Here is a 12,431-nt window from a genome sequence, read left to right as displayed (position 1 = left end):
GACCTCTTCTTAATGTAACAGTGTTGGGAATTGCAGACAGAAAATGCACTTAAAGCTTATGTCATGCTTTCTTGGTATCCCTGAGCTGGAACTTCAATACATATTGCATTTCCAAACAATTTAGCCATCAACTAATTTTCTACACACACTATCTAAGTACTCTTGTGGGGCTTTGTATTTACCCATCCTTGAATACTACCATGAAAACAAAAAAAAACAAAAAGAATGCTTATCCCCAGTACTGGGACACATTCTAAAAAAAAAAAAAAAAAAAAAAAAAAAAAAAGACATGCAAAAATGCCAGGTATTTGATTTCACAGTGGTATGCAGAGTCAAAGGTTTAAATTTACAGCTACAAAATTCAGCTATCTTGTTTCTTCTCATCTTCTTTGTTTTCCATGAATGCCAAGAAGATCCTTCAAGACTGTCTTTGGAGTGTTTTTTTTTAGTTTGATGCTTGCAGTTCTGAATACTGACACAGATTCATGCTGATTTTAGGCACTCACCAATGCTTGTAAGTTTAAGACTGCTTGTCATGAGCTACCTCTAAGAGCAGTAATTTATTGCTGCCTACAGTTCAGTGAGATGAAGCAGGATTTATGAATCGATGTATACTTCACTTGAGAGATTGACATGTAGATCTGCTGACCTCACAGATAATCACCATATGAAGAAGAAGAGACATATCATAGTACACTTGGTATGCAATTATATGTCTAAAGCATAGAAGGTATTAGTTCAATGGGATATTAGCAAATCTGCTGAATATTCCGTTTTCTGGAACTAGAATAAAATAGAAAAACAAATTAAAGCTATAGAAACTGTTGAGATGTGTATAATGTTAAATGATTGCTCAGCTGAGAGAGCCGCTTTCCAGAGCAGCCCTCTCTAGGAATAATACAACATTCTGCCATACTAACCTTTTTAATGTAGCATCTAGGCAAACTAATTGAAGTTCCTGATGATTAAGAAGCCATCAAATTGTGATTAATGCACTATAGACTATTTCCTTAACTGCCTTCCTGTAGATTTCACAGCATTTTACTACCAGCAGTTGTCTTTTCTATTTTCTGTTAATTATCTTGCTGTCCATATGCTAGTTCTTGAAATGCTCTTACCTTCCTCTTCTCCAACTGTGTCTTGATGGAGTGGTACTGCAATGTGCTATGTCACAGTTGTACCAAGGAGAACTTAAAAAGAAAGCAGCACACTGTGCTAAGTGCTGGTTATTACGTTCAAACAAGAGTCTTAAAAATACTGGAAGGGTGAAAAGTGATCTATAAAGTACAGTTTCTTCTTAAAAAAGAAAAGAAAAAAAAAGAAAAAAAGAAAAAATAAATTTGTAGTAGGAGACATAATAATAACCATAATTGTTTAAATAAAGAAAAAGCTACTCAAATATTTTAAGAAAGTCATCCTATCAAGAGAAATAAGTGATCAAATTTTGTGGCTCATTTGAAAGTTGCAAGGATTTTGAGACTCATTTGTGTTTTCACTGTTGCAATTGTTCACTTTTGTGCATCACTAGTATACCTTTAAAGGGCAAAATAGAGAAAATTCTAAACCAAAAAAAATATACTTCTCAGTCAGGCATAATCAATACAGTAAGTTCCGAAATGTTTTTTTTGTTTTAATTTCCGTATTTCTGGCAATATAATTTCCTTCAATTATTCTTATTCCCTTGGAATATTTTCAACTTAATTTTACTAGTCCAAGGGATGCTAGAGAGAGAAAGTATCTTATAAAAAACTAAAGTCTAAGCAGTTAGAGTATCAAAATAACAGCTTTMAAACTCAGAATTTAACTACTCAAGTCAAGGGATTTGTTTTCTTTAAAATTAGCATTCTATGTAGATCTAGGAAGCATTTTAAATAGAGATGTAATTAAACTTTTTACTCCAAGCAAGTACTCTGGGCATAAAAAMCAGAAAATTACAAAATGTTTTAAAATTTCACTGTTACTATTAACCTGTTGTTAGCATGCTACCAATAGCTTATTGCTAATAAAATTCAATTAAATGCTAGCTTCAGGAAACCCATCTGTTGCACATTGCTTGAAAAGCAAGATTAAAAAAAAAAAAATCTGAATTTTTGCTTCATGTCATCCCTGGATACACAGCTCGTATCTGAAACCACTTAAAACATATAGGAAATACATTTAATAGCTTCACAGAATAATTTTGGTTCAAAGTGACCTCATCTAGTCACAGTCCCTGCACAGTGCATGTCTTAACTAGGTCAGGTTACTTAGCAACATTTTCAGCCATATCCTGAAYACCTCCAAGAACAGATCCCAAATATTATAGTGGTTGTTGCTTTCCTAGCATTTAACTACTCCCATTGTTCTAAAAAGTAATTTTAATATCCAATTGGGATTTTCTTTACTCTAATTTGCATCAGTGTTGCCTGCCAATGCGCACCCCCAACAACAAGCTGGCAGATTCTTGTCTGTGTTCCCCCTTCAGGATGAGAGCAGAATGCAGAGAGCAGGAAGGTCCCTCTCAGTGCACCAGGGTCATCAGGCCCAGCTTCCTCAGACCTCCCCCTTGCACTGTGTGTTCCAGCATCCAATCATCCGGATAAACTCTATTATATCTATGTCTCTCTTGTACTGAGGGATACAAAACAAGACACGAAACTTTGTATGTGGTCTCATGGGTGCCAAAAAGGGAAGGATCACCTTCTTCAACTTTCTCACTCTCACCGATACACCCCAGGATGTTGATGTCTTCATGGAGAAAGGGTACATTCCTGATTTATGCTCAATTTGGTGTCCTGCTGAGCTGCTTCCTAAATAGCTGCTCCCCAGCCTGTACCAGTGCATGGGGTTACATGTCCCGAGACTGCAGAACTTTGCATTTCCCTTTGCTGAATTTGGTGATGCTTCTCCTTTCTCACTTTTGCAGCCAGGCCTTTTTAACATCTTTATTGATGATCTGGATGAGGGAATTGAGCACATCCTCAGTAATTTTGTGGGCAAGAAAGTGTTGGGCACGAGTGTCATCTGTTGCAGGRTATGAAAGTTGTGCAGAGATCTGGACAGGCTGGCTCGATGGGCCAAGGCCACTGAGGTTTGACAAGGCCAGGTTGTGCACTTGGGTCACAACAACCCCATGCAACACTGCAGACTTGGGGATGAGTAGCCATAAGGCAACAAAGCTAGTGAAGGGTCTGGAACATAATTCCTGTTGGGGTGGCTGGGGTTACTGGGGTATTTTAGCCTGGTGAAAGGTTGCACCAAGGGAGGTTCAGGCTGGATATCAGAAAAAAAATTTATTCTCTGGAAGAATGTTTAAGCATTGGAACAAGCTACTCAATAAACTGGTGAAGGCACTATTCTTGGAGGTATTCAAACAGCAAGCAGATGTGTCACTTTGTGGCATTGTTTAGTGGGTATGATGGTATTTATTTGAGGGTGGGACTTGATCTTGGAGATCATTTCCAATCTCAATGATTCTGTGACTCTGAGCTTTCAGCCCATTGTTTCAGCAAGCCCTCTAAATAGCAGCCTTGTCCTCAAACATATTAACCATTTCCTGCCACTCTGATGACATCTGCAAACTTTCTGAGAGAACTCCATCCTATCATCTAATAATTAATGAAGTTGCTAGACAGTGTTGGACCCCAAAATAATCCCTGAGGAACATCACTATTTACTGGTCACTGGCTGGACTTATTACTCTCCAGGCCTGTCTGTCCAGTCAGCTTTCCATCAGCTTTCCACTGTCTATCCATATGTCACCAGCGTGRTGATAAGGAGGTCAAAGTGCTAAAAACAAAATACAATTTGAAATTAACAAAGCTGTTATCTGATCAGCATCCACTGAATAGCATGTGGTCAATTATATTAAATAGTAAAAAGCCAACTTACGACCCAGTAGATATATAAATGTTAAACAGAATATGACAAATGTCCTGGTTCCAGCTGGGACAGAGTGAATTCCTGCAGTAGCCAGAAGGAAGGATAGCTGGGACATGAATGTTATTCCATACCATGTCACATCATTTTCCAGGGACTCCCTTTCGGGTCAGGAATTGTGACAGACGGAGTGGTCTGGTATTGTCAGGGGTTTGCCCCAYGGTGAAYACGAATCATYTGCYTCCTTTTGTATACTTTGTCATTTGTGCAGAATTGTTGCTGTTACTGTTTGTTTCCTTATCTCACTGCTGTTTCCAGTAAATTGTTCTGATCTCAACCCATGATCTTTACCTTTTGTGCCTCCAATTCACCTCTACAGTCCCACTGCAGGGGAGGAGGGGAGGGAAAAGAGGGAGTTAGTGAGCAATGCATGGTTTGGAGTGATTTAGTGGGAACACTAAAATGGGGAATACTATTCCTTACCATGACACTGTAAAACTGTTAAATTACAATACTAGAGAGTTTTTCTGCTTCACTTGATCTGACTTTAGTTAAGGCTATGTTAACACTGAAATAATCTCCTGATGTCTGAATGTACATGAACTACAGCCCATTAATGACTTATCACCACCTATCAATATCTCAATAATATTTTTCCTCATTTGAATATGGAGTAATGTTACAATATTTCAATATGCTTCAGGGTGAACCGTTGTAAATGGAGCTGGAAGGAAGGTTYTACATATCACTCCTTCCCCACTCAATCCCAACAGGTTTTAACCATGAAATTTTGTAACCTAGATAAAAAGCATAACTAATAAAATGATCACTGAAGCTCTTCGCCATAAAAGATCATAAAAAAWTTGCATAAGGTATACACTTCTACTAAATGGAATGGTTTCTCCATCTGCAGTACAATCAGAATTCCCAGTAAATTAAAGAGTCCATATCAAGTCAGTACATGTCACAGATCACTTACGTGCTCACAATTAAGTTTGAATAATGTTTTGTTGTGGTGGGACTAATGACCCTTGCAGTGCAAAGCACAGAACTGCATCTCTGAGAAGCTAAACACCTCTTACCACTTCATTCAAAGCCATCAGCAAGAATTCTGCATCTCCCAGCCTTGSAACTGCAGCATATGTTAGGGTCCTTTATATTGCTAACATTATGACTGGGTTACAGACACATCAATCACTTTATTCATTTATGTTCTTCTGGTCAAGGAATTTTTACTTATGGCCATTCTTCTGCTCAGTGCATCAAAGCAATTTGAAGATTTGCCAAGTTTATGTTTAGCAATTCATTTTGAAATATGGGGAAATAAAAATATGGAACAAGCTCTATCATTTCAACTCGAAACTGCAGTTTCTAGATGCAAAACGATCACTGAGGTTTAAGTGTAGCTTCCTGAAAGGTGAAGCACTGACAGATTAAATAGTTATATCTATGAGGTATTCCTATTTTCTGTTCAAAGCAATCAGGTTTCAGTCAAATGGCATGATAATGAGATGAAGCAACTGGTGCTGCATCTTGGAGGGTAACACACTCAATTTCTAAGCATTATCTACACATCCTAACAAAAGCAGAACGAAGGTCTTTGCTGGRAGAAAAGAAGGCAAATTACATTTGTATTCGAAATCATACCAAATATGAGCATTAAAAAAATAATTTCCCATGCTTTAAAACCAAACTGCAATTATTTTTTTAAGGAAAAATATGACTTTCTTTTTATCTTCCAGTATTTACCAACGCAAACAAGTAGTTGTTGTGAGAAGTGCTAATCATACATTAGCCATAGAGTCCATTAATCTAGTATGGTCTGTTACAAACTTACATCAATAAACATACAATGGTACAAAACATAGTATATTTTAAAACATCAAATACTCTAAAAATARTTGCATCCCAACAATTGGATGGCCAGCATATTTTCGAATTACTCTTAATTCAGTTTTCTAAAGAGATGGGTAAGGCCATACAGTCTGACTTTAATTTGTGACAAGTATGACAATCTGATAAATTGTGTACTTTAGAGGTTAGCATCCCTACATATGAAGCCCCCTATAACTAGAAGAATAAAGAATTGTCAGCAAAAAATACCTGCTAGAAGAAATAATTTCCTTTAGCTTATTGATATGTTCCACTTTGCTGCTTTTATTTTTTTTAGAAAAGACATCACACACAGTCTACTATCATCTAACTTAACTCTGGCAATAAATTAGGAATTTAAACTTATCAGACATATGGCTCTGCAGATTGAAAGCTTTCAGAAATTGACAAGTTAGTAACAACCCAGATTGCAATTAAGAAGTACAGAAGTCTTAAATCAAGAGACGTGGATATTTGTGATGCCATTTAAATTAGCAGATTCATTAAAAATAATTTAAAAAAAATAAAAATCACACCATAAAACATTGGCAGGGCATTTTCATATCTCAGAAATAAAACAAACTACATTAAATCTGATGTGCCTAAAAGAGAAACCAATGACAATTTACATTTTTGCTCTTATTAACTTCTTCCTTGCAAAGCTTTCATTTAAAATGATGCCATCCAAGTTCCATTTCWAAAAAGTAGAGGGAATGCAAACATAGAAATCTCTAGCACTCATGGTTCACTTAATTGTTATGATATTTACCTTCCTCTTTCTTCTACCAACCTCCTAATTTGCTATATGGCAAATGCATTTTCTACAATTTTTCAAATGTTATCTGATTTTCCTTCACTGCTTTTCTTATCTTCATTTTCTCACTTCCTCCCCTCTTCTATTCACACATTTGCTTTTCCTCACTTAGATTTTACATTTCAAATAATTATTTGATATTTGACACTGAAGACTAAATATCCCAGTAAATACCAGGGATATTACACTTCTGCTCATGGAAAGGGATATACATAACTTCGTAGTGAAAGAATTTTATTTATATTAGATAGGACATACCTATGACCACTATGCAAATAAAAATTTGTATTTTTCGCTTCCACAGATTTTATGATTAGGGAAATAGAGGTTATTCAATGTGACAGAAAACATCTATGGAATGATGTATGTCCTGCCAACAGGATTCTTAAAATAATTGGTTTGCTCTTTAGGAGCTCTTTCTTCTTCAATACAAATAAATTTCTGAGCTCAAATGTCTTGCCCTTATAACATGTTATGTGAAAGTAAAAAGCGAGTTATATATGTATATAACAACAGTGTAATGTGGAACTTATATCAAGTTGGAAACTAGGCAAGGAGATTTATTTGAAAAATGAAGATTAAAGCATTTATGAAGGTTCAATGAAGCAAASTGTTTCATAAAATTGTGTTGATTTTTCCTTAATATGCTATTGTGGAGACAATTGTGAATTACTTTCTACCTAAAAGAGATTGGCTAAGAAAAGCTGTAYGACCTCTGCCAGGTACTATAAAGTCAGAGAGCTATTATTTTATTACTTGCTTTTTTTAAACATATCARTGAATATTTAATTTCAACTATGTAATTAGCTAAGAAGCAGAATTATTCAAAGATGAGATTTGAGTCATATCTCAAAATTATTACACAATCTATCACATAAGACATATGCCTATAAATCTATTTTTGCAAGATTATTGAAGAGGTTTTTCTTTCTCCCCATTCCTAGACCAGAGTAGAACCACAGCATGAGTATTTTTCAGTCTCACACAAACAACAGCAGAAGATTCCAGGGTTAAAGGGAGTACTATTACTTCCTATTCACAACAAGCTTGCTTTTGCAATAACACCACAGAAGAGGATTCACAGAGCTAGAATTTGAGATACATTACTTGCAACTCTTAAAAAAGCATCCTGAAAAGCTTTAAAGAAGAGGCCTTGTTCTCTGGAAAACAAGATAACTTCTTCAAAAAGAAACAGTGATTTTTTCTATCATTTTTATAGCCAAAGCTTCCCCTCAAATCCTCTGCATAAACTCCCTCTTGCCCTACTTTATGTTTATCCTAATCACAGTCCATACTACTTTCCTAGAGTCTGAAGGAAAATATAATGCTTTCTGTCACATTAGAGACTATGCATCTGCTCTTTGCCTGTGTTCATCACTTTCCTCCCCTTTCTTCACTTTCCCAGGTCTCTGGTATTCCTCCCTCACACTCCCYAAGGTATCTTCCTTCAGCTGCCTAAGCTTTTCTTGGTTATGTATTCATGTAGAAGAACTAATCACTTTTCTCTTATGTAGATGCTTTTTTATTGAGAGTGCTGTACTGAAGATAGGCAATAAGGTGCTCCTTCCCACTCACAATTGGTCTTCCACACCCTTTAACACAAAATGGTAAGTCAAATAGATGTGAGCTGAATCACATCTAAATGAAGTAAAGCAATGCCTATGAAAATATCACAATGTGCAATATAAAAGTAATATATAAAGCTAAGAAATAGACTGATTAAAAGTTTGGATTCTTTCAGAAAATATRTGTTCACTCCTAATGCAATTTCATTTGAATGAAGACCACATGAATGCTGCTCTGACAGCTTATTTCTCTCCACTGACAGAAGAAGGTTTAACTGATTARCTTGGACCTTTAAGAATAAGAAACCACAGAACTAGGCTCCAAAAGTGTGGAATAGGTGTCACTGTCTGAACTATAGTGGTAAGAAACCCCAGTTAAACCTGTGAATTGCAATTTGTTATTAGTAAAATAAAAGAATAAATAAAATAAGGAAATAAATGCTGAAAAAGAGAATGCAATTCATTGAAAAATGCTCTGTTACTTCAGTTATATTTTCAGTAGAGACCTACAGGGACCATTATTTCTCATAATTTATACATTATATATAATCTTCTCTTTATGTAAGTTTAATTTAATGAACCAGATGTTTTTAATTTTGTCAAACTATGAAGAATCAAATGGCTGCCAATATGACTTAATTTCTGAATAAGGAGCCTATTTCTGTTCATTGATTCTGGTTAAATTTTGATGATAATTCCATACCTGTTCTGTCAGATGTAACAAGAAAAAACATTAAATATTACCAGATAACAACATTCCTTATTTCTAAAAATTCCTGTCTTAAACTACTTCACAGGTGCCTAAAGGGAGGGATAAGTCTTGACAAAAAAACCCAACACCACAACCCAACAAATCTTCCCTTGATAGTATTCCCATGCAGTACAATGACCATCACAAAGATTCCATAAAGCTAAATTAAAAGGAAGTGATTAAAAAGTATTATAATGATTTACATGCACCTTACTATAATCACCTGTAGGTGATCATGCATCCAAATAAATCATATACAGTTAAGACCCACCAGACAATGCAYCCATCATAGAAGGCCAATTCTCATAACTTCACTGAAGTTCATTGGAATCACCACTGCTGTGGCCTCAAAAGGACCACTTATGAAATACAGTTCCACAGAAATACAGAAYATAGCACAAAATCATTTCAAGCAAAAAACGAACAAGGTATTTTTACTTGTTGAGGATATACAGGATTCACAAGATTATAATTTAGACATTCCAAAACTGCCTTACCATGGTGTAGTTGTGAGCCACCTTCATAAGCTCTGTGCATCCTTGTGCATCAGCAAACGCTCGTATTCCCAAACAGTTGGATGGGTGCAAAAGCTTCATCAGAAAATGGCAGCAAACCTCTACTACTTGTGGGAGCTGGAGAAGGCAAGCAGCTGCTAGGAGGTTTTCAATGGTGTCTTCTTTTAATTCCAGGCAGCCTGAATAAAAAAAAAAGATTGATAATAGATGCAAACTTATTTAYTCAGTATTTACAAAACATACAATATTGAAAGATGTTTTTATAWATAACTGTAGCTCTATATAAATAACTCTGCAGAAAAAGTGAAGAAAAGAAGATTAGTCTCCCTGRCTGAACACCTCAGTGACCTGAAAGTTACAGCATTTGAAATATGTTTTTTTTTTTTTTTAAACTACTATTAATTCAACTGTATAAAAGGCATAAAAAGAGAGACTGTACAGTGTGAAATAGAAGAGAAGACTTGGAAAATTTGGATATCAACCAGGCTGTGGATGGTTTTTTTTCTGGGTTTCTTTTCTTTTTTTCATTGAAATTTGTGATAAAACTTGTGTTATCTTCAGTGGCACAGAACAAACCTCACAGCCATTCACTTCCCTGAAAAGAATGTAATAACTGCCTAGTAAAGTGTGAATAAAGCCATAAATATATCCTCAAAACAAGGCTTAACAGCCTTCAAACGTTGTGTTGCTTATTTGTAATGTGACTTTGGGATTAATGTTATCTGAGTAACACATGGCAGGCTTCTCATAGCATATAGTTCCTCTAAAATAATTTATMCTAGGGAAAAGAACCATTAATTAATACTTATATTGCACTTAATGCTGTAATTTCACAAGTCATTATCTTTACGTTGCAGACTGACACACTTTTAGATAAATAAGAGGTAAAATACAATAAAAKAAACCTTAAAAATAATTTCTTTTAGGCTGGAATATGTAGTTCTTATCATGCTCCACCCAAACATAATTTTTAATTTTACTTTTACATTAGTATCTTATAAAACTCTTTATTAAGTCATCACATTAATCACTTTAAAAACTACAAATTTAAGATAACAAGGATATTTTGGAGAACTGGAAAAGAAGAAGAATAAGAAAATAAAATGTGCAAATTTAAAACAAATTATCAAAAACACCTCTGATTTTATTTTGCTGTGCTTGGAAAAATAATTTCCAACTAAAAGAGGATTAAGTATATATTGATGTTTCTTTTCAAACTATTATAGTTCAACACTTAGATAAACTCACACTTTTCCCCACMCAGACTTTGTATTTGTTGTCAAAAATCTACAAATCTTAATAATTCTATTGCGTGGCACTAACGAGTTCTAAAATCTTCAACTTCTCAACAGTGTGCCATTGAAAAGAAAAGCTGTTTTATATTGCAATACCAAGCTCAAAATACAGCATCATTCACACTGCATATCTGATCTTTTCTCCTTTCACCATATCTGGAACTTTTAATGTGAGATGGAAACTGTGAAGTTATACTTTACTAGCTATAGTTAAAAAGCCTCTTTTTGCAAAGGTCAGAGCATCAGATCAAGCRCACAGCCCAATTTCAGTGGGTTTCCTCTGCTTTTTCAATTCTTTTTTTAATGTCACATAAGTTCCTCTTTATGTCATCTGACATTTTCTCACCATTTCTGTCCACCACATCTCTATGCAATGTGGTCAGAAGGCAGACTCAGCAGCAGATTCTTGGCTGACCCATATATTGATCAATGRCACTCCCACATTTGCTGCATGCCTGCAGGTAATGACTGGCTCAACACACAATCTATTCTCTGGAAGATAGTTCCACTGTGTCAAATGGAAGCTTTCAAAATATAGTCATTTTCAGGTCAAAACTGATCATCCTTCTACCAGAAGTAAAAAAAAAAATAAAAAAATAAAATGTGAAAAAAAAAAAAAAAAAAAAAAAAAAAAAAAAAAAAAAAGGAAGAAAATAAAAAACAATTCAATTTGACAACTTCCTCTCTTGCATCCTATTTATTTTTCAACAATGAGCTCTAAAACATCTCTGGCCGTACAAAACTGATCCAGATGAAATTATCCATTTCTTTATGTAACTAACACGGACATTTCCATTTTGAAGCAGCTCTCACATTTTAATAGAAGAGTGTGAATACATTTCTGCTGTGCATTTTAACAGAGKAAGTAAACATACAATGGCTTTTGGGATATCTGGGGATATGAATATATTATAACTTGCCATTTTTAGCAAAATTCAGAAATACTAATTTACTACTTAATATATCTATGATACGAGCTAGAAAAGCACACTCAGTATGAGTTGAAGAGTTTATTGTTCTTCATTCTTTTAGCTTMAATGATAGACAAGTTTTTAATCCATCTAAACGTTTTCCAAATCTTATCTTTTTTTTTTCTAAACATCAAGACACCTTCATGAATTTGTTCACAAGGACTGTATTCACTTTTTCAGAAGAGTACTATGACATTTTTATGCAAATTCCTCYGGGATATCAAGTGTTTAGCATGGTCAAAGTTTGAAAAAAGAAAGCTGTTAAGAGGCTCTGTATATAAAATATCAAATCTTCAGACAGTTTCATATTGGCAATTAGAAGATCTAAGCATCTATTTAAAAATGTTTAATAGGATATTCAAGGGGGCATTAATATTACTGCTTTGTCAATTCATCTCCCCTTCACATTTTTATGCAATAAGAAGCTTGCACAAGTGCCTTAGTCTGGGAAAAACAAATTAACTAGAGCTTAAAATCTCCTTTTGTATTACATTAATTAAGATGAAAAAATATGAGGAAAAAACAATMAAAAGAACTTTAATGTATTCTAATTGTTATTATAAATTATAGCTCTATTTGTGAAAAAAWTTATGTGCATTGCTTATGCAGAAATTAAAATGCTTGTCATTTGCACACATTCCCATAATGACTACAYAAATTTTATTACCTCATTACCAAATGTGAACCAGAGATAATATAAGAATTCTCTGATATTCTTGCTATGTTGCTAAACCTTTTCCCAAGTTCAGGGACAGTTTTGATTTGGGGATTTTTTTAGTCTTGGGTTTGG

General features: G+C 34.7%; 1 protein-coding gene across 1 annotated transcript in view; it reads right to left on the bottom strand.

The window, feature by feature from the left end:
• The window catches only part of KLHL1 (kelch like family member 1), a 174,803-nt gene that overhangs the window by 87,252 nt on the left and 75,120 nt on the right, over positions 1-12,431 (bottom strand). The window contains exon 4 of the mRNA XM_057384477.1: positions 9,358-9,554. Within this exon, the coding sequence (XP_057240460.1) occupies positions 9,358-9,554 (197 nt within the window). The remainder of the gene's footprint in view (positions 1-9,357; positions 9,555-12,431) is intronic.

The sequence above is a fragment of the Malurus melanocephalus genome, unplaced genomic scaffold (assembly GCF_030028575.1).
Source record: "Malurus melanocephalus ecotype Western Australia unplaced genomic scaffold, MMel_1.1 scaffold_711, whole genome shotgun sequence".
Taxonomy (NCBI): domain Eukaryota; kingdom Metazoa; phylum Chordata; class Aves; order Passeriformes; family Maluridae; genus Malurus; species Malurus melanocephalus.
The sequence above is the reverse complement of the archived record's forward strand: the minus strand, read 5'-3'. Positions and strand labels throughout refer to the sequence as shown.